Source organism: Lucilia cuprina, chromosome 3 (genome assembly GCF_022045245.1).
Source record: "Lucilia cuprina isolate Lc7/37 chromosome 3, ASM2204524v1, whole genome shotgun sequence".
Taxonomy (NCBI): domain Eukaryota; kingdom Metazoa; phylum Arthropoda; class Insecta; order Diptera; family Calliphoridae; genus Lucilia; species Lucilia cuprina.
The window spans coordinates 58,509,664-58,536,745 of NC_060951.1; the positions used below are offsets into that span (position 1 = coordinate 58,509,664).

Below are 27,082 nucleotides of genomic sequence, written 5' to 3' on the forward strand. Positions count from 1 at the left end.
CCGTACAATTTTATATCAGAAGAATGGTCTCAGGGGTCTTAACAACATTCGTACTTACACATAAACAAGAGAAATCATGATGCGATCAACTTCTTTGGAACTTTATTTTCATTGGATGTTAATATCGCTGATTTTTGATCAACAAATTTGTTTTTATTTAAAGTTATCAACCGAAATTTATGTTCAGTTTTATTTCAGTTCTAGTTTATTTTTAGTTCAGTTCTAATTTAGTTCTAGTTTAGTTCTAGTTCAGTTCTAGTTCAGTTCTAGTTCCGTTCTAGTTCAGTTCTAATTCAGTTCTAGTTCAGTTCTAGTTCAGTTCTAGTTCAGTTCTAGTTCAGTTCTAGTTCAGTTCTAGTTCAGTTCTAGTTCAGTTCTAGTTCAGTTCTAGTTCAGTGCTAGTTCAGTCCTAGTTCAGTGATTTAACCGATATAGTTTATCGTTATAGTCAGGTAGAGTCGAAGAAACACTTCCGCTAAAGGTCCTCAAGTATCAGGAGTTCTCTTGTCAATTCGATTTGTTTGACCGAGTTTTTAGAGATGATTAAAGTGATGATTCAATGAAATTATAGAAAGAACCCTTAAGCCAGGGACCTTTGTATCCCCTTATGAATTTAAAAGTTCGGTTGGTGCCGATTGGATTTGTTTATCCAATTAGTTTTGTTTTAGAGGTTTAGGAGATGCAATGAGAACAGCGACAGAACTCGCTTAAGGGATTAGTTTTGACGAGGTTTTTGAGGTTTAGCCGATTCAATGAGAACAAGCAAAAGACTATAGAGCCAGGGATCTTTGTATTCGCTTAAGTCTTGGTGAAAATCTGGTAAACACGATCAAATATTTTTTTAGAAATAAATTTGAAAAGTAGGGTTTCATTCCCATACTTTACCACCTCTTTAAGTTTTTGATTTAAAGTCTTTGAAGTTACACAACAATATAATGGTTCAACATTATGCGTTCTGTTCTTTTTAGCTCCCGACTAGCCAATCGTGTAAATTGTATACTTAAAAGGGTTTGAGGTGTATGTGTACTTTTTTCTTAATTCTCTGATTCAGTTTCCTTGTGCCGTGTATTTTGTTGGCGAAAAAAATGGAAAATAAAAACATTTAAGAAGCTAGTAATTTCTCATAATAAAATCGCCCCCGTATAGAATTTCAATTAGTTGTTGTTACATTACCTTACACTTTTTTTCTGTCTCTTCTGCTGACATTTACTTTATATTTCAAAAGTGAAAAAATCAAAAAAAAAAAAAAAAAATACTTATAATGGTCACAGGTACTGGACTGAGAAGTATAAATGGCAGTTTGTCTTTAGAAGCTGTCTATATGACGTTCAAACCGCCAAACACACAATTTCAAGTTAAATTCAAACAAATTCTTCATATTTGTTGTTTTTTTCTCTCTTCTGATTCGATTTGAAATATTTAATGCGTTAAGTTGGTATTTATTGCTGTTGGTAATGTTGGAATGTTGAAAAAGAGATATTTCTCAAGACATTTCTTACAGTTTGGAAGGAAAAATTTTTAAATAGTTGTGTGAAACTTTATAAGTATTTAGTAAAATGTTAAACAGGAAAAAAATTAGCAGAGATTTTCTAAAAAATTAACCCATAAAAGTACTAAACAAATAAACTTAATTACAGCATAATTAATTATAGCATTACTAGGTAATGCTTAGTTATAACTTTAAGCATTACCAGCTATAAAATTGTAATACAAAATAAATTTTTAAGTACTTAATATCTTTCAATGTCCCCATACAAAATACCTTTTTTATTATGCTCCCTTTGTTCTCGGTTTACATTTAATTGAAAACTGTCTCTCTCTCAAGTATATTAAATTACAAATTGTAACGAATACTTTAATTTCTTTTTTTCCTCAAGAGAATCCTTAAAATAAAAATGATTGTGTTTTTTAATAAAAATTTTATGAGGTGTTCACTTAAATCAATAAAAATCTTAAAAATGAAACCAAAAAAAATATTCAATTGCGTTTTTAAAAATTTTTTTTCTATCCAAGTATAAAAATATACTTTGTAAAGCTTCCAAAAATAATAATGTTTTTGCCACACCGTTTGGGAAAATTTTCAAAAATAAAAGAAAATATAACTAAAAATAGAAATGATTATTCATTCCCATACAAACAATATTTTTGAGGGAGTTTTTCCCTGTTTTATTTTTCATTTTATGTAAAGATCGTGCGGGTGTGTTTCTATGGAAAAAAAGAAAGAGTTTTGACATCTGTTGGACACTTGTAAATAATAAAGTAATGAAATGCAGCACTACCGAACATATTTCATTTTATTTAAATTTATAGAATGTTGTAGTAATATTTTGTAGAGAAATTTATTGATGTGGAAAAAATAAGGCGCAAATTATAAGGGTGTCGAGTTCGACGATCGTTGTGCAGACTAGGTAAAGAAATAATAGTTTTTCGAGGGTACATATTTGTCATCTATTTTATAGACAGTGGCCACCCATTTACAAAAATTTCCGTATTGAAAGGTTTTGTAAATGGAGATTTTTAAATAAAATTTATCTTGATCGTTAACTGATCGTTTAGGTTAGCAATTATTAAAAATAAAATTTTATCTAAATGAAATAATTTTCATAGATAAAAACATCTGCTAAATTTATAAAACTCTTTTTTGATTTTAATACGTTGAGAGTTTTTTTTTAATTTTATCAATACTAGTTCTAACTCAGTTCTAGTTAAGTTTAGTTCTAGTTCAGTTCTAGTTAAGTTCTAGTTCAGTTCTAGTTCAGTTCTAGTTCATTTCTAGTTCAGTTCTAGTTCAGTTCTAGTTCAGTTCTAGTTCAGTTCTAGTTCAGTTCTAGTTCAGTTCTAGTTCAGTTCTAGTTCAGTTCTAGTTCAGTTCTAGTTCAGTTCTAGTTCAGTTCTAGTTCTAGTTCAGTTCTAGTTCTAGTTCAGTTCTAGTTCTAGTTCAGTTCAGTTCAGTTCTAGTTCTAGTTCAGTTCAGCTCTAGTTCAGTTCTAGTTCAGTTCTAGTTCAGTTCTAGTTCAGTTCTAGTTCAGTTCTAGTTCAGTTCTAGTTCAGTTCTAGTTCAGTTCTAGTTCAGTTCTAGTTCAGTTCTAGTTCAGTTCTAGTTCAGTTCTAGTTCAGTTCTAGTTCAGTTCTAGTTCAGTTCTAGTTCAGTTCTAGTTCAGTTCTAGTTCAGTTCTAGTTCAGTTCTAGTTCAGTTCTAGTTCAGTTCTAGTTCAGTTCTAGTTCAGTTCTAGTTCAGTTCTAGTTCAGTTCTAGTTCAGTTCTAGTTCAGTTCTAGTTCAGTTCTAGTTCAGTTCTAGTTCAGTTCTAGTTCAGTTCTAGTTCAGTTCTAGTTCAGTTCTAGTTCAGTTCTAGTTCAGTTCTAGTTCAGTTCTAGTTCAGTTCTAGTTCTAGTTCTAGTTCAGTTCTAGTTCAGTTCTAGTTCAGTTCTAGTTCTAGTTCAGTTCTAGTTCAGTTCTAGTTTAGTTCTAGTTCAGTTCTAGTTCAGTCCTAGTTCAGTTCTAGTTCAGTTCTAGTTCAGTTCTAGTTCAGTTCTAGTTTAGTTCTAGTTTAGTTCTAGTTCAGTTCTAGTTCAGTTCTAGTTCAGTTCTAGTTCAGTTCTAGTTCAGTTCTAGTTCAGTTCTAGTTCAGTTCTAGCTCAGTTCTAGTTCAGTTCAGTTCTAGTTCAGTTCTAGTTCAGTTCTAGTTCAGTTCTAGTTCAGTTCTAGTTCAGTTCTAATTCAGTTCTAGTTCAGTTCTAGTTCCAAATTTCTCTCTAGAACTCTTCTTTTAAATCATTTTATTAATCACAAATCTTTTTTTCTTCTCCAAAACTTTCAGACAATTGGGGTTATCATCGTCAAGGTTATTGCCAGGCTGGTTTCAGTGCCGCTGCTAGTGGTGTAAGTATACAAAATAAATATAAATATAAACCATTATCCATCGGAAACCATAAAAATATAACCAAAAATAAATTTAACAAAATTGCCAAAAATAAACAATTCCCATTAACACTCCAACTAACAAATACTCTAAATAAAGTAAGACAAAAAAAACTTACAAAAAATCAACACGTTTTTAACAAAAGAACAGTTTTTTTCAGAACCATAAGAAAAAAACATTAATGTGTTGGCAAACGTGTTAAGAATTTTTAAAATTTTGCATAAATTTTATTTTGTCTTGTGTTTTTACAAAAAAGAAAAAAAAATACATTATTTAACACTACGATTTTTGGTAGTGGTGTTTTTGCAAACAATTCTATTTAAAAAAATAGTCATTGTATTCAAATTTAATTTTTTGACAAAGAAAAGTTTTTAAAATTTAAATAATTTTTTTTTTTTTGGTAAATTTTTAGGTTGGTGATCGTTTATATGTTGGTGCTCCTGGTAGTTGGTATTGGCAAGGTAGGTTCCTTTTTTATTAGTTTTTTTTTTATATTTTTTTATATATTTGTATTATTTAGTTTTATTTAAATATTGTACGTTTATATATTTTTTAAAATTATTTAAAAAAAAAACCAGTAGATTTTTTTAATTTTATTGAAACCAATAAATATTGTTGTATTATTGTTTTTTAATATTAATTTCTTTTATCATATAAACTAGTAAATCCTTTCCTTTTCCAAAAAAAAATTCCCCTTTTTTAGATTTTATAGTCCATTTAAAATCGAAATCATTTAGTAAAATTATTTTTTGGCAATTTAAATGTATTCTAATTGTAACGTAAATTCTAATCTAATACGAATGTTGTTTTTTTCTATTTTTTCATTTATTTGTAACTCCTTCCTTTTTCCTACGATTTTATTAGACCCCCATATATTGTTTTCTGTTGTCTGTTTCTATATTGGAATGCTTTTAAAGAAAATTTTTAATAAACCCCTTAAATATCTGGTTGATATTGATATTAAATATCAAACAAAAAAAATTATATTTATCTTTCTTAAGCTGTGTTCACACGAAACAAATATTTGATGAAAATTACTATTGTTCCACTTTTTTTTTCTTTTTTTCCTTAAATATTTGATTGAGTGTGATCTAAGCTTTATTTGTTGCTAATTTCTGGAGTCAAGGATATTTTTTGTGTATTCGTAAGAACAACAAAAAGCTGCATGTTCCTTTCTTTTTCTTGGTAGATTTAAGGATTTTCGTGAACAGATTAGTACAATTGTGTGTTTTTGTGTGTGTTTTTCTTCCCTCTTCTACTTATACGTTTAGCTTTATTTATAAATTTAATTATAAATATCTAAATTTTTAAGAAAAATTCTATTCTAAAATAATTTTTAGAAAATGCATGTTTCTAAAAGTCTTTATTACTAAAATGATTTTCAAAATTATTAGGTTTTCGAAATTAATAAGATTTAAGATATAATTAGCTACTTTTAGGGTGAGCTGTAATGAAATTTTATAGCCTACTTTTAGGCTTTTTTGTGATCGTTGAACAAAGGCTAAATGTAGTTTTACTTTTAAGTCGAATTTTCTTTAAATATTTATTTATAAACTATTAAATAATTCGTAGCATTCTACAGTCTTGCAAGTGACCTACAGTATTTTAATTAATTTTATTTATTATTAATTATTTTTGTAAAAAAGTTGTTCTTATTTCTTAATATTATTTTTAATTTTTTATAATTTTTAAGATTTTTGCTATAAGCTTTTAAGTGTTAGCTTTAAGTTTTTACTCAAATAAATGGAAGCTTTTTAAAATATTTATATTTGATCGGCATTTCGAGGCTAATCCCAACAAATTTCAAAATTATCACAAAAGTTTTTTAAAAGCTTTAAAAAATTTCTCTACTCGCCTAAATTTTTCTTGTTTGGGAACTAATTGATCGTAGAGAGTATTCACGGTGAAAGTATGCGATCAATTGCTATTAACCCTTAAAAGTCAATGACAGTTCAAGATATTTCATTATGAATTGAATTTATAAAGCTTTTCTACAATTTATAATTATGCACTATTGATCTGACAAAACTGATCTAGATGATCACTAAGAGTTAGGGCGCACAACAGGCCCGATAGAGGCCTAGGTGTATTTCTTCAGATTTGATTTGTATACGTCCTCCTTTCAAACTATCTAACTAACTAAATATCGACTTTAAGACTTTTCGACTTTTAGTTTTTTATAAATAGTCGACTATTTTTGTACTTTTTCGAGTTTTTCCGACTATTCTAGAGTTTTTGACATTTTTCCACTTTTTTAAAATTTTCGAGTTTTCAATTTTTCCGACTTATCGACTTTTTGACTATTTTCGACTATTATTTTACATTTTTTGAGTTTTTCCGACTATTTTAGAGTTTTTAACTATTTTCCACTTTTTTTTTTTAAATTTTCGATTATTTTTGACTTTTTTCTACTATATTCGAATTTTTGACTTTTTACGACTTTTTTAGACTTTTTCCGACTCTTATTTAAAAAGTCGATTTTTCGACTTTTTTCATAGACGATAGTCGAGTTATCGACTTTTTTGGAACAAAGTAGTCGACTTCGACTTTCTTCGACAAAAAGTCGATTATTTGATTATTCAAAAGTAGATTTTTAGATTTCAGTAGTATTACGATAAATAAAGCTTTTGTAAATTTAAAATGTTGAAAAAAAGTTAAATTAGAAAATTACTTCAAACTGATCTTCAGAACGAAATTTTAAATTGATCTCTAGCGAATATACTGTGAGAGTACACGATCGTTTGAATTATTTTGTTAAAACTACAATTGTTGGGATTTACTAGAAGAACTAATCTCTATTGAATAGTATTTGAAAAGATATAACTTTCAGAATTCGATCCTATTCGGTCCAATTTTTAATTTTTTCAAAAACTTAATTTAGCATAATTGTAAAACTAAGTGTCCTGGTTGTTTTTTTTTTAACATGACTCATAATTCTTGATACTAAAAATATACGTTTTTAAGTGTAATGCCACACCCACTTGTACATTACGCCCATTTTTATTTAAATTACTGAAGGTTTGATCTATATTATTAAATACCTTTTGAAAACATCTCAATGTAATAGTTTACAAAATATTCAATAATAAATATTATTTTCGGTAGGAAATGCCACGCCCACTATTTTAATCCCGCCCATTTTTAATAAATTACGTAAAATTAAAAAAATTGGCATGATAACTTTGGAACACGATATATTTATTACTTAAATTAAATGCATTTTAAAAGAAAATGCCACACCCACTATCCGCCCACTTTTTATTTAAAAAAAATAAGTATTTTTTAATGTTTTGATCTTTATAATATCTATTTTAATAAATAGTCGATAATGAGAGCTGCAACGTCCACTTTATGACCACGCCCATTTTAATTTCCTATTCTCGAGAGAAATAAACATTGGATTTTGTTTTAAACTAGTTTTAAAAATAATCAATAGTTTAACTAGGAACGACATTAAGCTTTTAAAACTGTGATTTTAAATTTTATTAAGTCTTCCATTTATTTTGAAAATTTTATTATGAATATAAATTTAGTTTCTTATTTATTGATGTTAAAATCGAAAATTGTATGTTACTTTTCAAAAAATAAGGAAAGTTGAAGTTTTTGTAATAAAAAAATGTAGAAATTTATGTTCAAATTTATAAAGTTTCTGTATTACCAAGTTAATGATCTCACATTACTTATTAACATACATAGTAAAGACTACTACTTACTTTTAGCATTACTAAGCGTTAGTTTTAAAAGCAAGAAAACTGCAACTTTAAAATTACGATTTAAAACTTCAACATTTCCTATTTTTTGTACGCTTTATATAAATTAAATGTATTTGTATGTATTTTATTTATAAATATTTCTATGATAATTTATTGCTTTAAAATTGTGTCCTCAATATATTAATCAAAATATTCAAATATTTCTTTCTTGTTTACTGCTCGTGTTTATAAAAATCTACCTACTACTGCACTATCCTACAAATACAAAAAAAATACGCATAACTGTCTAAATTTGTTTAATCTCAAAAATAATTTCCCAACAAAATAAACAAATGTGTGTAATGTGTTGTTAATCACCTTTAAATTAAATTACAAAAAAACAAAACGAAAAACTTTTAAAAATAATGTTGAAAAATAAAAACTTCATTATCCAACTAAAGGACAAGCCTACTCAGTATCGCCAGATGCAACATTCCCCTATAAGCCGCCATTTTATCAACCTTTCGGTACCGGAGGTAAAGAAAATACAACAACGTTTATTAAATAAATCAATTCAAAAGAAAATGGTCTGCTAAATTTTATTAAAAAAAACTGCATATTAAAACGATTAAAACCCAAAAACAAAAAATCAATTACATTGTATATTTCTTTTATAAATTTATCATCAAATCAACTTTTTTATATTGACTTATTTACATTACAGATTTGGGGGAGTAATGATTACAAAAAGTACTTCATTTTATAGTAAATTGTAATTACTTGTAATGTGTAGTTGATTAATAACCAATTACAATTATTTGTAATGTGCATTAAACCAATAACTAATTACAATTACTTGTAATTGAATTTTTACCAATTACAATTACAGATAATCGCATTTTTTTTGTAATTAAATAAAAATAACTTGTAATTGTGATTGAATTTTAACAATTACAATTACTTTTAAATGAAATTGGAATAACTTGTAATTCTAATTTGAATTAGTTGTAATTGGATTTACTTGTTATTGGAATTGCTGGTAATTGGAATTACTAGTAATTGGAATTACTTGTAATTTTAATTAAAATTACTTATAATTGTAATTGGAATTACTTATAATTGTAATTGGAATTACTTTTAATTGGAATCGGAATTACTTGTAATTTTTTATTAAAATAACTTGTTATTTTAATTAGAATTACTTATAATTGTAATTGAAATTACTTTTAATTGTAATTACTTAAAATTTTAATAAAAATTGCTTGTAATTTGAATTACTTGTTATTTGAATTACTTGTAATTGTAATTCGAATTCCTTAATTGTAATAATTGTAATTCAAATTACTTAATTTTAATAATTGTAATTGCAAATTATTAATTTACACTTAAAAGTAATTGTAATTAAATATTGCTGAGTTACAATTACAAGTAATTTCAATAGGTTATTACTCAATTACATTTACAAATAATTTTAATTAAAAACAATTACTTTAACTGTAAATGTAAATGAAAATGTAATCATTATCTCCTAACTCTGCTTATTTTTACAAAAAGCTTTAGTTAAATTAAGTTTAATATTCTTTAAGTTTTTATTTATGCTTTTTTTTCTCATTCTCTCTCTCTCTCTCTTTATTTTTTTCAATCGTGTAATGGTGTGTTTTTAATATTTTTAAATTATTTTTAATTTTTATATAAAAAAACGCTTTTCTTAAAACAATTTGAAAATCCAATTTGTTGCATTATATAAATACATATATATACTGACCCGTTTGTTTATAGTGTTCAACTTCAGTTGTATTTATGTTCGATCAATACGTCAAAAGATCATAAAACAAGCTACAATCGTATGTACGCCTGCTGCTGAGGCTGAGCTTTTTTTTTAATTTAGCTTATTTCTCTCTACTACAATTAAGCATTTTTAATCGAAAACGAATAATAAAACGAAAAATATCATTGGAATGGTACGATCATAAAACATCATTTTCATTATCTCATGATCATTTGGAATTTTTGTCATTAAAGAATAAAAGAAACATTTGGTTTGATTTAAAAACTACATTACAACACACATTTCAATTAAAATAATTGTTAAATCATTATCATTTATACATTATATTATCCTTTAATATTATCATTATTATCAAGGTTGATTTAATATTTACATATAATTCATAAACTATTAGGTATAAAATTAAATTATTGGCCTGTTAAAGAAAATTAAGAAATTTCTTTTAAAATCGTTTTTAGAATTGTTTATTAAAGGTTTAAAATATAATAAACATAAATTTAAGCAACAGGCCAATAATTTTCTTAAACCCCTAATATTTATATCATTTAACATTTTACATATTATAAGGCATGTTTAAACCTTTAGCTCTATAAATCATAAGTGTGGTAAATGTGGTAAATAAATGTCTAAATATTTTGCTGGTGCATGTTAATGTCTTGTGTTGTAGCTGTAGTTGTCGATTTATTTTTTGGTTATGGGCACTTTTTGTTACCAACTAACTGCTTAAATAATAAAATACTTTTTCAAAACCTCTTTTAGCTATAGAATTTTTTTGAAATTTACATTTTTCTTATTTATTCAGGTCAAACTTATTCGTATGATGTTACCAGACCCGAAAATCAAGTCTATTCTACAGCCGAAAGTAGTTCGGCTGATGATGATTCGTATCTAGGTTATTCTATGGTTACTGGTGATTTTAATGGTGATCGTGCTGAGGATATTGCCATTGGCATGCCCAGAGGTGCTGGTTTGCTGGGCAAGATTGTGGTAAACAAATGGAATATGGTGAATTTGTTTAATATAACTGGTCGTCAAATTGGTGAATATTTTGGTTATGCCATGGCTACCTCAGATGTGGATGGAGATGGTTTGGATGATTTGATCATTGGTGCTCCTATGTATAGTGAACCCGGCAATGCTGAGGGTAAATATGATGTGGGTCGTGTCTATATTCTTTTGCAGACCAGTACAAATGATGTAAGTTTATAGCATATATCATATCTTATATATTCATTAACAATTTGTATTATTCTGTAGCGCACCCGTTGGTCCACCGAGCATATACGTGATGGCTTTAATACCAAAGGACGTTTTGGTTTAGCTTTGACCACTTTGGGTGATATTAATCGTGATGGTTATGGTGATTTTGCCGTGGGAGCTCCTTATGATGGTCCTTTTGGTCGTGGTATTGTTTATATTTTCCATGGTTCGGCCAATGGTCCTTTGGTCAAACCTTCTCAAATCATCAAATCTGAAGATATTGTAGAGGGTGCTCCTTATCCTCGTACTTTTGGTTTCGCCTTGTCGGGTGGTTTGGATATGGATGGTAACACTTATCCCGATTTAGCAGTAGGTGCTTATGCCTCCGATCAAGTTTTCATATTTAAATCCCGTCCTGTAGCTGCCGTCAATGCCATGACATCTTTCGACAGTCCCTCTAAACTCATTAATATCGAGGAGAAACATTGTCAGACAGTGCGTGATGGCAAACGTGTAGCTTGTACCTCTATAACCACTTGCTGGAGTTATACTGGCGAATATTTGCCGAATGTTTTGGAATTTGATGTTTCCTGGGTGTTGGATGCTAAGAAACCGAAAAATCCTCGCATGTTTTTCTTATTGGATGAAGGACGTAATATACGCAACATGACCATTACTTTGGCAGCTGGCAAGAATTTCTGTCGCAATGAAACTGTTTATCTAATCGATAATGTACAGGATAAATTGACACCCTTAGAAGTGGAGACACGTTATAATTTACGTTCGAGCAGGTCACAAGCTCCATTAGTAAGACGTAGACGTGGTATTTTGGAACCGGTCATTGATCAAAATCGTGAAATTGTTCAAAGAGATGCCATTAATATACAAAAGAACTGTGGTGCTGATAATATTTGTGAACCTGATCTTAGATTAGAAATTAAGTAAGTATTTTTTAATCTGGGCCCCAAACCAACTTTTATAACTTTTTCGTCACTTTCAGGACTGTTGACAAATATCTTTTGGGCTCTCGTGAACCTTTATCGATTGAGGTTTTGATTTCCAACATGAATGAAGATGCTTTTGAGGCTGCTTTTTACATGGTTATGCCCAAGGATTTGGACTTTAAGAAAATCCAACAGATTGGTGATAAAACCGATACACCCATTACCTGTACAGCTCCTTCCGAGGTTAACAATTACACTTTGAAGTGCGACATTGGCAATCCTTTGCAGTCCAAGAAAGTTTCCAACTTTAAAGTTATTATGTTACCTTCCCAAAAAGTAGGCATGGCTCCCAGTTATGATTTCTTTATGGAAGCTAATTCGACAAATGTTGAGAAACCTGGTTCTCATTTCGATAACATTATACGCAAGAGCATTAGCATTTGGGTAGAGACTGATTTGGCCATTGATGGTACCTCATTGCCAGATTTTGCTTTATACAAGGCTTCCGATTATCAACCAGTGGAAAATGCCACCAAAGAAGAAGATTTGGGTCCCCAGGTGGTGCATTTGTATAATATCTTCAACAAGGGTCCCTCCACCATCGATGAAGCCATTGTATTTATTCATTATCCCTACCAGACCGCCGCCGGTGATTATCTTATGTATATGACCAATCAACCTGAGACCCATGGCAATATCCAATGTGATCCTCATATTAATGTTAATGCTTTGAATTTACAATTGGATCAGAATTTGGTACGTAAATCCTATCTGGAGGAAAGAGGTGCTGTTATCAAGAGCCAAGGTGTTTATGAGAGTTCCAAAGTTTTTATTGAAAAGTCCCATGGTCAAAATCAGGGTGGTGCAAATGTGGTAGCCATAGGTAGAGGCAAACAATTGAGCAAGGAAGAAACTATACGTTTGGAAAAAGAAGATGAACAGGCGGCCACTGGTGATGCTTCCTTTGTGCACTCGCAACGTGCCAATGCTGCTGCCCAGGGCAATATTCAGGGTGGTGGTAGTTCTGGTGGTAGTTGGGCTTGGTCCTGGAATTCTACTGGCACCGGTAGTGGTCCCTCAGTAGTGGTACAAACTAAAAATAGTTCAGTCTATTACGATGAACGTGGCCAGCCTCATGTGGTGGAAAGTAGTACCGAATATGTTACCAGCCTCGACAGTATACCTAGAACCTACCAACACTCACAACAATCTTCGGCTAATTACCAACAAGCCGGTGCAGCTTCAGGTCAACAACAACAGTTCCAACAGGCACAAGGACAAGCTCAAATGGGTGCCCATAACGCCAGAGGTCATATACAAATGGCTAGTCCTCAGGGTTCTACTCAATATCAAAGAACTTATGTTACATCGGGAGCCCCACAAAGAGTACAATATTCCTCATCTTCGTCATCAGGTAATGCTTACAGACCTCAACAACAAAATCACCGTGTAGGCAGTGCTGCTACTTATAATGATTTCGCAGCTGGTGATGGTAATTTCGAAAAGGCTGCCGTAGGAGGTCGCGGTTTCCAGGCTGGCACTTTAGATTTGGGAGCTCTTAATCGTGGCAATGTGGAACAAGAGTTACGCACCCATAGCGTTCAACCACAACAAGGCAGCTACAATTATCATCAAACCTATTCCAGTGGTACACCACAAACCAATGCCAATTATCATCAAGCTTCCTCATCTAGCTATGGTGGCAGTAAACCCTATTATGGTCTCGAAAATGAAGATTACTATGATGAGGACTACAATAGTCAAACAGCAGGAGGTCAACAAGGTGCCCAATCCTCTCAGAAATGGTCTCACTCCTCTTCGTCTTCCCAACCCCTACGAAGAGTGCGTCGTGAAGAATCCGAAGTTTCAGAACCAACACAAATCGATATGAATTCACCTTGCAAGGCTGCCAAATGTGAAACATTACGTTGTGTAGCCCGTAATTTGGGAAAAGATGATGGTGTTTGGATAGCCATACGTACACGTATGGTTGCTCACACCATGGAAAAGTTAGCGAGTAATGTTCCTCTAAATGTTTCCACTATGGCGGTGTCTCATGTCACGAAACTGCCATATATAGGTGAGCCCAAAGATGATATTATTCGTACACATGAGATTTTCTATAAGGCCATACCAGAACCTACTCCCGTGCCCGATGTGGTGCCATTGTGGGTGGTAGTGTTGGCGGCATGTGCTGGTGCTTTGATTTTGTTACTCTTAATATTCCTGCTTTATAAGGTGAGTGCTTTATTTCATACCATTTCCTAACAGTTTATTTATTTTTTCCTTCCTTCTTTTCAGTGTGGTTTCTTCAATCGTAATCGTCCCACCGATCACTCAATGGAACGTCAACCCTTACGTAACGGTTATCATGCCGATGAACATCTGTAAATGTTGTTGCAACAAAGAGTGCTTACAAGTTCAGCTTATAGAACAAACTCTAAGAGTTTTTCTATTAAACAAATAATTGCCTTTATTAACACTAGTAATAGAAAGAAATTTTGAAAATAACAAGATGGCGTACAAGAGATTAAAAACTAAGAATCAAACAAATAATTTAACTCTTTTATAAAAAGTTTTAAAGAAATTAATTTATACTCTTATTACAAAACTCCCCGCTAAAGATCTTGTTATAAAATAATTTTGTTTTTTTTATTTAAAAAAAACTAACGGCTCCTAGTCACCAAAAAAATATATATTAATAATAGAAAGAGAAGTAACGATTTTTTATAAATGTTTGCCATAGAAGAAAAAACGAACGATTTCTTATAATATTATAATTATTAAAGAAAGAGTAAGAAACTACTTTTTTTCAAATTGTTAAAATTAAAAATAAAAAAATAATAAAATTATTTAATAGATTTTTTTAAATAAACCTGTTGAGAATTATAAGAAACCTAAAAGTGCTAAACAATTTTAAACTATTTATAAACAACTTAAACTAAACAAAAACTAATATTTAAACAAAAAAAACTAATTCTAAAAAAAATTAAAATTTTAAAAGTTTAATTAAAATAATTCAAGATTTTTTTTAATTTATAAGCAATTTTATCTGCCACAGTGTGTGTGTGTGTATGTCTGTGTGTAAGGAAATGAATGAATGAGTTTGAATTTAATTTTTAACCCTGTTCTAATGTATATTTTTATCCTGTTTTCTTATAAGTGAGTATGTATGATACTTGAGTGTATGTGTAAATTATTAATAAATTTTATTATAAAATCTACAAAAAAAAAGTTCATATTTGTTTATTAATTTTTAATTATGATTAACCAATAATTAATTTTCTTCAGTCTGCTATTAATTTTAAAATTTGTGTAAATAAACTTTAAGTCAGAAATAAGTTGAAAAACAATTGTTATAATAATTACTCTTTTTTATACATATGTAGTTTTTTTTTAACAATAAAAAAACATTTTCTGCTTAGTTGTTTAATTTTGAAATGGATTTTTTTATTATTTAAAATTGAAAGTTTGATATTTTAAAATATATATTTATTTTTTTGTACAAAATTAAAAAATATTGTTCTGTGTGTAAAGCTTTTCTTTTTAATTTATTTACAGTACTTATTAACAGCAGTCTGTTTTTATATAATATATAATTAATTTTGCTTTTTTAACCCACTAAGTTGTAAAAATAATAATGAAAAAATAAAAAAATAAATAAAAAAAATATAAAAAATCTAGTCAAATGGACATTGTATCTTGAAGGTTATCAAAGTGACAGCGTTATGTTGTCAAGCAGAATTCTCAAAATGACAATGATGCGTTGTCGAAATCACAATGATGCTTTGTTATATTCTTCATGTTTCTGTTTACAAGTTTAGGCGAAATGTTACCGAATTTTCCCGATTTCAACCATTTTTCAAATTGAATCAGTTAATGCCCCCAACAATACCCAAACCAATACACTAAACAAAATAATATTATTCATAAACAACATTTTATTTTTTAAAAGGTTTATAAAACAAAATTTATAAATCGTTTATAAAATAAAATTTTGTTAATTAATAAAACTTAATCTAACGTCAGTGGCTCCCTCTTTTAACGAAAAAATAAATATTTTAATTTTTCTTTCAAATTATCTAAATATATCTCAAAAATACATCAAGATAAAACCCAAACCTTGTCTCTGCTAAACAACATAGTTCAGCCAAACACCTTTATTACGAACACAAAAACAAGAAGCAAATGTCATCTCTAAAAATATCGATAAACATGTGTTTTGTCAACCGTCTTAAGTGTATGCACTTGTTGATTAAATAAACTGTTAAAATTAAATGATATAACAGTAAAAAAACCAGCATGACGCTCTCTTTTCACGAATAGCTCCACATTCTCTTATTTATTAACACTTTCATTACAAAAGGTAAACAAAAAAAATTTTTAAAAAGAAACAAACAAACAAACAGAAAGAAACATTAATACCCAGCAAAAGTACTAATAAAGAGGTTTAGCAACAACAAAATGCACAACACCTCTGCTATGACATTGAATGAGAGACAACAGAGAGAGCGCCAAAATAATGGAGGAGATATCAGGAATGGTAAAATGAAATTTTGAAATAGTATAACTAATAACAGGAGTAGTATTTTTTAGACTACAGACTGTTCTATAGACTATATACTAGACTATAGACAAGACTATACTTTAGGCTAGAGCATAGATTAGTCATATACTATAGACTAGACATAGACTATAATATAGACTACACTATAGACTTGAGTATAGCCTATGGATTAGACTAGACTATATTATAGACTAGACTATAAACTAAACAATATACTAGATAATAGACTAGATTATAGACCAGACTATAGACTAGTCTATAGACTACACTTTAGACTAGACTATTGGCTAGACTATAGGCTAGACTATAGACTAGACCTTAGACTAGACTATTCCCTAGACTATAGACTGAACAAGAGACTACACTATATACTACTACTAATCTATAGACTATACTACAGGCTAGACTATAGACTATGACTAGACTATAAACTATGACTAGACCAAACTAAACAATATACCAGATAATAGACTAGACTATAGGCTAGGCTATAGATAAGACTTTAGACTAGACTATAGACCAGAATATAGACTAGACTATAGACTAAACTATAGACTAGACTATAGACTAAACAAGTGATTACACTATATACTTGTACTAGTCTATAGACTAGCCTATAGACTAGATTATAGAGTAGACTATAGATTAAACTATAGATTAGAATATAGACTAGACTATAGACATGACTATAGAATAGACTAGACTAAACTATAGACTAAACAATATACTAAATTATAGACTAGATTATAGGCTTGACTTTAGACTAGACTATAGACTAAACTATAGACTATAATATAGACTAGACTATAGATATGACTATAGACTTGACTATAGACTATAGACCAGACTAATCAATAGATTCCACTTTAGATTGAAGTATAGTCTGTAGACTAGACTATAGACATGACTATAGACATGACTATAGACTTGACTATAGACATGACTATGGACTTGACTATAGACTAGAATATAGGCTAAAATATAGACTAAACTATAGGCCAGACTGTAAACTAAACAATAGATTACACTTTAGATTGGAATATAGTCTAGAGACTAGAAAAAATTATAGACCAGACTATGGACTAGAATATAATGTAGACCATAGACTAGATTATAGACTAGTCTATAAACTAAAATAAAATAAAGACTAGACCATAAACTACACAATAGACTATAGACTACTAACAAATGTACCGGTATTTTTCAAAATCAAAAAGTACTGAAAAAGAACATATGTGCTGAATTTTCCATGCCTGGCAGATACTATAGTTTTTTTTTGTCATTATTAGTGTATCGCATTTTGTTGCTGTTTTGGGGAGCTCATGTGGATTTGTTTGTGTATATCTTATGGAATCAACAAATTTCATGGTTAAACAATCAGTCATAACGCTGCTGCGTTCGGGAGAGCACGCAAAAAGAAAAAAAGCTAAATACTAAACGTAAGCGTATAAAAAAATTATAAACAAACGGGTGTAATTGTGTTGAAATACAACAAATAAAATTTTTGCAGAAAACTTTTTTTTGAAATCAATTTAGCATTGAAAAAAAATATATAAAATACCAAAAAAAGAAGAAATATATTAATTAAAACCGAAAAAATAGAGTTAAATAAAGGAAATTTTGTTTTAGGTTGTTCATAAATAAATTGTGAAAAAAAGAAAAAGCCATAAATTTAAATGAAAATTTAAGATAAAAATAAAGAAAATTGTATTTTTGTTGGAAAAAAGCCCCTGAAAAATAAAAAAGCACGCCGTTTTTCTTATTTATTGTTCAATTTTAGACAATTGGCAAACAAAACAACAAAATTAATATTAAAAAAATACTACAATTTGTTTATTTATTTAAGATTATTTTATATATATTTACCCGAAAAGTTTTTTTTACCAAATAAAATATTTGTATACAAATCATAAATCCCTTATAAAAAAATAAAAGAAAAAAAATAAAATTATTTTCTTGTACAATGAAAAAAAAGCATTTTAAAAGTCAAAACCCAAAATATTTTTGTTTTCACTAAACACAAGCAGCTGTTAAATAATTGTTGCTAAATGTCATGTAAGTGTAAAAAAATTACAAAAATAAAATTGTATTTTACTTAAAGTGAATTCATCCCATTTAACTATTGCTCGATAAAACTTACTTAACTATTGTTTTTATTGTTTTTGTTTTAACTAATAACCATTACAATCTAGTCTAATCGTAATTGTTGTATTTGATTGTGTGTATAATATTACTATTGAATTTTTGTTTTCTACTATTTATCTTCACTAACACAGGCAGACATTTACCCCCCCTAGAGATGCCATACGTGTTAAATAGTCTTTAACCCATTTTGTTTATCAGTTCAAAAGGCCATAAAATCTCCCTTATGCTTATTAATTTTTATGTTATTTAGTTAGATTAGAAACAGGTTTATTTATCTCTTTTTTTAAATTTATTATTCGTTAATTTGCAATAACGCCGATAACTAAGAATTAATTATGTTCAAGTGTGCAAATCTACAATTGTGAGACAAGTTAATTTTACTAGAAATTTCTGTTAACAGCTAAACTGAATTAAAATGTTCTTTTCTGAATGCATTTTCAAAATTAAGAACCGATAAGGTACAGATAAAAAACAAGTTAGAGTATTGCCGAATTTTATATACCCTATAAGCTAGTATTTGATTAATACGCCCTACTCCCCTGTAAACACGCCCTTCTCCCCGAAAACATGATCCGTTTAGTAGTCCTATTTAATGTTGCATTACATGCGACCATGGATCACGTAATACCACACTTTAAACCAGGGAGTAGTTTTAGAATCATACCCGTGGTCCTCACCTAGGACATCACAATGTTAAATTAGTTTTGGCCCAGTTCTAGGACCAAACTGTATGTATTTCACAAGACGACTTGAAAAAAATTATCCGTTTATTAGTCCTATGTAATTTTTTTAACAACAAGCATGGATGGATTCCGTGGTCCTCACCTAGGACATCACAATGTTAAATTAGTTTTGGCCCAGTTCTAGCACCAGACTGTATGAAATTCACGGGACGACTTGACATATAGTTCTAGTCGAATTTCATACCGATAACAATATAAATTCATGAGCTATTTACTTATTGTTGGAAGTGGACTTTGTAAGAGAACTATGACTAATATGGGCCGATCTGAAAAATGTTTTTTAAAATTATTACATAAGTAATTGTCGGAAATCAAGAAAAACTTTCTTATATACTCAAAACACATTCTAGTCGAATTACATCTTGATAATTTTCGAAATTGGACCTTCCGACAAAAATCGGTGATTATTAAGATCATAGCAAAACATATTCAAGTAGAATTTTGTACCGATAGCATTATTAATTCAGAAGCTTTATGTAGGAATAAGGGATTTTCAGGAGTGAACTATATATAAGATCTATGACAAATGATTGACCGCGATAGAGAAAAAAATCCTGTAGAATTTTAGCCCGATGTGGTTATTCCTTATAGGTTATAGTTATTTGTTATGAATAACTATATGGAATCAATAATGTACGGATCCAGCACTTCTAAATCTTCAATACGTTTATCGGGCATAACCAATTTAAAAGCTGAGGTATTCCCAATTGTAGTTAGGACTTATAGACCTTGCAGACTTTGTAGTAAAAGAAGGATTACAAAGTAGGATTCAAAATCGAGAACTAACTGAGATCTCAAAGCTTTTGTAGTTCTCCTGCCTAAATGAGAGTAGGCTGTAAAATCTGCTATAAATGTATGAATTAGTTAATTAATTAATTAAATTATGTTGATCTACCACAATGTCATACAAGGCTATTCTGACCTGGGTCCTTGCCTATTTATTGGACCAAATACATGCTTTGTTATTTTTGGACACTACAAAAATCCTTGCACTTTGATTCTGTATGATGATATTTTTTTTTCATTCATCAGTCCACTACTCACACTTACAAATATCTGATCGAGAACGTAGGTGACTATTTTAACATGTGCTTGTCGTAGGAAAATTTTAATTGTCTCTCTTGTCAGCAAAAGAGTACATTCTTGACTATTTCAAGAAAATTAGGTGGTTAGAAGTCATTTTCCAACTGATGTGTATTTCCCCTCCCTGCACTATTGCAATTCAAACACACACAGCCGGCAACTCTGTAATTTAAACCAACACTGAATAAACAATTATCAAACATACAACGTTACTGTCTGTCCGTCTGGATGGTTGGTTGACTGGATGGATGACTTATCTCCATCTTGTTAAATTATTCGTCTCTGTTTGTGCACTTTGCCCGCATAGCAGTAGTTTTTACTCATCTATAATCACCTGAAGATTACTCGCACTTAAATATTATTATATTTTTTAAAACTCTCTGGTCTCTCAAGCATAAAAAATGTTGGCAACAAATACAGAAAACAAACTAAATTTAGAGTGACCATAAAAATTATCATGATCTTACTAAAAACAGACATGGATTTAGTTTACTCAATACGAGTGCACTTGTTTATATTGGAACAAAAGAAGAGGAAGAAGAAAAAAAAACACAGAAATAGTGCTGTTTGTTACTGGAGCAAGGTCAAGGTTTAATATGGATACAAAGTTCACTTGGTGTTTTTTCTTTACACAATGATGAGTTTGGGGTTGGTGGTCGGTCGGTCGGTCAATGTTGTGTTGGGCAAATTTTTTACTTTATTTTCTTTGTTTTTAGTTGGAAATGCTCAAGCAACTGTGGAAAAAAATGTAATTATAATAGACTTGAAATTGAAAGCAAATTAAAGAAACATTTTATTTATATTTTTAATTGGATATAAAAGGTTAATTTAGTTTTAGTTGAGTAAGATTTTATTAAGGTGCGTAATATATATAATGTAATAAAGGAAAATTTCTAGAAGATCTAAAATAAAGTGAAACATTAATGTGATTTCTTTGCACTAAGCTAGAATTGCGAATTATTCCAGAAATAAATAAACAAGAATTATTTTAAGTTCCCATAAACCTAATGACAATAAAGAAAATAACACACAAAACTGATCTTGCTATGTGTTTATCAAACGTCTCATTGAAAACCCCACATGCACCAGCTTTTACCGCATAAGAATATTATCCACTGATTAGTTGAACTTAATTGAAAACGATTGAAATTGATTAGATAAACGACTATTTGACATCGTCACACTGAACTACTGCTAACTATTTAAACAAACTATGTATTAGGTACAAAATATTTAAATTAATGAATGAACAATGGTGGAGACACTTTTGCATAAGAAATATATTTCCATAAATAAAAATTGCCTTCATTTTTTGTAATTTCTTCCACTTTGTTTATTTTCCGAAAATTTTATCTTTAGACTTCTTACACTTCAAGTCTATAGTCTAGTCTGAAGTCTAGTCTATAGCTTTTCATAGTCTATAGTTTAGTCTGTAACCTAGTCCATAACATTCTTACATTTCTAGTCTATAGTCTAGCCTATAGTCCAATCTATAGTCTAGCCTATAGTCCAATCTATAGTCTAGTCTATAGTCTAGTCTATAGTCTAGCCTATAGTCTAGTCTATAGTCTAGCCTATAGTCTAGTCTATAATCTAGTCTATAATCTTGTCTATAATCTAGTCTACAATCTATAGTCTAGTCTATAGTCCAATCTATAGTCTAATCTATGGTCTAGTCTATAGTCTAGTTTATAGTGTAGTCTATTGTCTAGTTTATAGTATATTCTAGTTTATAGTCTAGTCTATAGTCTTGTATAGTCTATAATCTAGTCTATAGTCTAGTCTATAGTCTAGTCTATTGTCTAGTCTATAGTCTAGTCTATAGTCTAGTCTATAGTCTAGTCTATAGTCTATAGTCTAGTCTATAGTCTAGTCTATAGTCTAGTCTATAGTCTAGTCTATAGTCTAGTCTATAGTCTAGTCTATAGTCTAGTCTATAGTCTAGTCTATAGTCTAGTCTAGAGTCTAGTCTATAGTCTAGTCTATAGTCTAGTCTATAGTCTAGTCTATAGTCTAGTCTATAGTCTAGTCTATAGTCTATAGTCTAGTCTATAGTCTAGTCTATAGTCTAGTCTATAGTCTAGTCTATAGTCTAGTCTATAGTCTAGTCTATAGTCTAGTCTATAGTCTAGTCTATAGTCTAGTCTATAGTCTAGTCTATAGCCTAGTCTATAGTCTAGTCTATAGCCTAGTCTATAGTCTAGTCTATAGTCTACTCTATAGTCTAGTCTATAGTCTACTCTATAATCTAGTCTATAGTCTAGTCTATAGTCTAGTCTATAGTCTAGTCTATAGTGTAGTCTATAGTCTAGTCTATAGTCTAGTCTATAGTCTAGTCTATAGTCTAGTCTATAGTCTAGTCTATAGTCTAGTATATAGTCTAGTCTATAGTCTAGTCTATAGTCTAGTCTATAATCTAGACTAGTCTATAGTCTAGTCTATAGTCTAGTCTATAGTCTAGTCTATAGTCTAGTCTATAGTCTTGTCTATAGTCTAGTCTATAGTCTAGTCTATAGTCTAGTCTATAGTCTAGTCTATAGTCTAGTCTATAGTCTAGTCTATAGTCTAGTCTATAGTCTAGTATATAGTCGAGTCTATAGTCTAGTCTATAGTCTAGTCTATAGTCTACTCTATAGTCTAGTCTATAGTCTACTCTATAATCTAGTCTATAGTCTAGTCTATAGTCTAGTCTATAGTCTAGTCTATAGTCTAGTATACAGTTTAGTATATACTTAAGTCTACAGTTTTGTCTATAGTCTTGTCTATATTCTAATCTATAGTCTCGTCTATGGTCTAGTCTAGTCTATAATCTAGTTTATAAGCTTGTATAGTCTATAGTCTAGGAAATCTTATCTTGAAAACAAGTAGGAAAGTATAGTCGGGCATGGCCGACCATATGATACCCTACACCATGAGTATATTTTTACAATTTTTACTTTTATAAAATTTTTATTTTTTGTAAAGAAACTTTTATGTTGAATATTACCATAATTCCAAAATATTTAAGCCATTTATTGATAAAAAACTAAAATTTCTAAATGAGGCTTTATATAGGTCAAATATGGGCCGATCCTCGGTAAATTTGGGAAAAGGATATATTTCTAAATAACAGTTAGTTTTGTTGAGTTTCATTGCGATACAAATGGTTACAAGTCAATTTTAGGCGTTTAAGTCATTTTTTGAAGGGGGGTTTGTATGGGGGCTAGGGTCAAATATAGGCCGATCCTTACGGAAATCTGCAGCATCATTTATACTTATATAAAACTTATTTGTGCCAATTTTTAGAGAGATAGCAGTATATTTGACGTAATTATAGCATAAAAAGTTCAAATCGGGAGGTACGGTTGTATGGGGGCTAGGTGAAATAATAGACCGATTTCAACCATTATCAATAGGCTTCGTCCTTGTGCCAAAAAACATGCTTGGTCCAAATTTCATCAAATTATCTTGAGAATTGCGGCCTGTACCTTGCGCACAAGGTTTACATGGACAGCCAGCCAGCCAGCCGGACAGACGGACGGACGGACGGACGGACGGACATGTCTTAATCGACTCAAAAAATGATTCTGAATCGATCGGTATACTTTAAGGTGGGTATTGAACCAATATTTTTGTATGTTACAAACATCAGCACAAACGTATAATACCCTCCCCACTATAGTGGTGTAGGGTATAATGACTCTGATCTAGAGAAACTTTGTTCTAGTTGGAAATTGCCATATGATCATTGTTCACTTATCAATTTCCCATTTTTTTATTAATCATTTTCAAAAGTTTGGATCAATTAGTGACAAGGGAACGAAAAACATCTAAAACATAAATATTTTCAAGTGGTTAATGGTTGGTGCCCTTTTTTTGTTTATTTCTGTATTTGATTATTATTGTTTTATTTAATTTTTTTGCAATATTTTTTGTCAAACAAAAGTCACTTGATTAAAAAAATTATAAAAAAATCCAAAAATATAAAATGGAACAAAAAAGAAATTCCCAAATTTATGTCTAACACGATAATGTAGAGTTATTATGGGCTAATTAATAAATAAATAAATTTGCTTATCGTGTAGACGGGCTTTTGTTATTTATTTTCATTTCTTTCTTTTAACATTTGTTTATAAAAAAATGTTTAAAAAAAAAACTTTTTACAACTTAAAATTCCCTGTTAAAGTTGCTTTTGTTTTCGTACTTTCTAAGACATGCGCATTTTTAAAGGTTAAAGTTCATGGCAGGAAGCTGGCAACAGGATGAAGAGAAATATGTTGCTGCACATTTCATGCAAATCACACTTGATGAAAAAATAATAACAACAACAATAGCAATAGCATATCATAAATCAAAAAAATTAAAGTCAGGAAGTGTGTCGTTTTAGCAAAGCTACTACGTATTATATAGTTTTTTTTTAGATTTTCCTGTTTTTTTAATTGTTTGCTTTAGTTTTTAAACACTTAAAAAAGTCAATTTAATTAATCGTGTTTTTTATAATTGATCAACAACATTTACAGAAAAATGTCCACTAAATAGTAATCAAAGCACTTAGTCATTCGTTAAGTATAAATTCTCGATCGGTATACTTTAAGGTGGGTATTGAACCAATATTTTTGTATGTTACAAACATCAGCACAAACGTATAATACCCTCCCCACTATAGTGGTGTAGGGTATAATGACTCTGATCTAGAGAAACTTTGTTCTAGTTGGAAATTGCCATATGATCATTGTTCACTTATCAATTTCCCATTTTTTTATTAATCATTTTCAAAAGTTTGGATCAATTAGTGACAAGGGAACGAAAAACATCTAAAACATAAATATTTTCAAGTGGTTAATGGTTGGTGCCCTTTTTTTGTTTATTTCTGTATTTGATTATTATTGTTTTATTTAATTTTTTTGCAATATTTTTTGTCAAACAAAAGTCACTTGATTAAAAAAATTATAAAAAAATCCAAAAATATAAAATGGAACAAAAAAGAAATTCCCAAATTTATGTCTAACACGATAATGTAGAGTTATTATGGGCTAATTAATAAATAAATAAATTTGCTTATCGTGTAGACGGGCTTTTGTTATTTATTTTCATTTCTTTCTTTTAACATTTGTTTATAAAAAAATGTTTAAAAAAAAAACTTTTTACAACTTAAAAATTCCCTGTTAAAGTTGCTTTTGTTTTCGTACTTTCTAAGACATGCGCATTTTTAAAGGTTAAAGTTCATGGCAGGAAGCTGGCAACAGGATGAAGAGAAATATGTTGCTGCACATTTCATGCAAATCACACTTGATGAAAAAATAATAACAACAACAATAGCAATAGCATATCATAAATCAAAAAAAATTAAAGTCAGGAAGTGTGTCGTTTTAGCAAAGCTACTACGTATTATATAGTTTTTTTTTAGATTTTCCTGTTTTTTTAATTGTTTGCTTTAGTTTTTAAACACTTAAAAAAGTCAATTTAATTAATCGTGTTTTTTATAATTGATCAACAACATTTACAGAAAAATGTCCACTAAATAGTAATCAAAGCACTTAGTCATTCGTTAAGTATAAATTCATTTTTAAATAAGTTAATTGCAATTGTATATGAGAAAAAAATGTACAATTTGGTTAAAAAAACACGTCAAACAATAGGTAATCAAGCTCGAATATATGAAAACCTAAATAGTCTAGTCTATAGTCTAGTCTATAGTCTAGTCTATAGTCTAGTCTACAGTCTAATCTATAGTCTATAGTCTAGTCTAAAGTCTAGTCTATAGTCTAGTCTATAGTCTAGTCTATAGTCTAGTCTATAGTCTACTCTATAGTCTAGTCTATAGTCTAGTCTATAGTCTAGTCTATAGTCTAGTCTATAGTCTAGTCTATAGTCTAGTCTATAGTCTAGTCTATAGTCTAGTCTATAGTCTAGTCTAGTCTAGTCTATAGTCTAGTCTATAGTCTAGTCTATAGTCTAGTCTATAGTCTAGTCCAGTCTATAGTCTAGTCTATAGTCTATAGTCTAGTCTATAGTCTAGTCTATAGTCTAGTCTATAAACTATTATTTTAAACATTTTTGCAAAAAGTTAAATTACTTAAACTTAAATGGATTTGACTTAATTAAGCACGATTCGTACTAAATTTCTGAACATTTTAGCAAAATAGTAAATTACTAATAAAACATTCCTATTGTCCAATATCCAATAAAATTGTTTTAAGAGTGTAATTGACGTGATTGCAGACATGTTTATTAACCTCACTGTAATAGAATAACTCAAAATTATTTGTAGTTAAACGTACAGTTCAAAAAAAATGCTATAATTTTTTCGATATGTTATCATGATTAGAAAGCATTATCAAGTGAATGTGTTTTTATCATTTAAAATAGTTTTATAAGCTATGAATGCTATAAAATGCTAAAAATTAAACATAAACAAATTTGCAGATATTTAAATAAAAAAAATATATGTTAGAAAGTCGTAATCAAAGGTCAGTTAAACCGATTTCTTATATGGTCATAAATATGAAAAGTAAAGAGATATCTTTATTTTATCTGAATTGCATTTTCGAAAACCCACAATGTTAAAGACAAGTTTTTTTATTTCTATAGGTCTATACTATATATATGTATATAAATATAAATTCAAATAATTGATGACATTTCCTAATCTGTCAGATAACAAAGTCCATTATTTTTAGTAAAAAAAAAAATAATTCTCAACAAAATACATGAAATATTTTTATTAAATTTAAATACAGAGAGAGCGTAAAGTTTATTTACATTTACTTAAAATATTTAATATTTTTTGTGAAAAATATTTGCATTTATCTCAAACGCAAAAACATCAACAATAAATCACAAATGAATATGTTGAACAAGAAATTCTAAATAATTTGAAATTTTTAATAAAAATTTACGATTTAAAAGCAAAACAAAAAAAGAGATTTAGAATTAAGTTATTTATTTAATTATGGTTTTAATTAATATTGTTTGCTCAATTAATAAATGTTATGTTGTCTCAACTGCTTTGTTATTAG

General features: G+C 29.3%; 2 protein-coding genes across 13 annotated transcripts in view; both read left to right on the forward strand.

Moving 5' to 3' along the window:
- LOC111675669 (integrin alpha-PS2) overlaps nt 1–14,987 on the forward strand; it is a 62,420-nt gene extending 47,433 nt beyond the window's left edge. Inside the window, exons 5-11 of one of the 2 annotated variants that reach the window (XM_046945466.1) lie at nt 3,820–3,881; nt 4,334–4,382; nt 8,075–8,149; nt 10,205–10,599; nt 10,660–11,543; nt 11,603–13,784; nt 13,848–14,987. In XM_046945466.1, coding sequence (XP_046801422.1) covers nt 3,820–3,881; nt 4,334–4,382; nt 8,075–8,149; nt 10,205–10,599; nt 10,660–11,543; nt 11,603–13,784; nt 13,848–13,937 — 3,737 coding nt within the window. In that variant the 3' untranslated portion in view covers nt 13,938–14,987. The remainder of the gene's footprint in view (nt 1–3,819; nt 3,882–4,333; nt 4,383–8,074; nt 8,150–10,204; nt 10,600–10,659; nt 11,544–11,602; nt 13,785–13,847) is intronic. The other variant, XM_046945467.1, reaches the window with a different exon arrangement.
- A 3,039-nt stretch (nt 14,988–18,026) lies between these two features.
- Nucleotides 18,027–27,082, forward strand: part of LOC111677897 (protein retinal degeneration B) — a 38,046-nt gene continuing 28,990 nt past the window's right edge. For 6 of the 11 annotated variants that reach the window (XR_006940176.1, XR_006940169.1, XR_006940171.1 and 3 more), the window contains exon 1: nt 18,028–18,168. The gene's annotated coding sequence lies outside the window, so the exon portion shown is untranslated. Of the gene's footprint in view, nt 18,169–27,082 lie in introns of all 11 variants that reach the window. The other 5 variants (XR_006940173.1, XM_046945819.1, XR_002762573.2 and 2 more) reach the window with 3 other exon arrangements.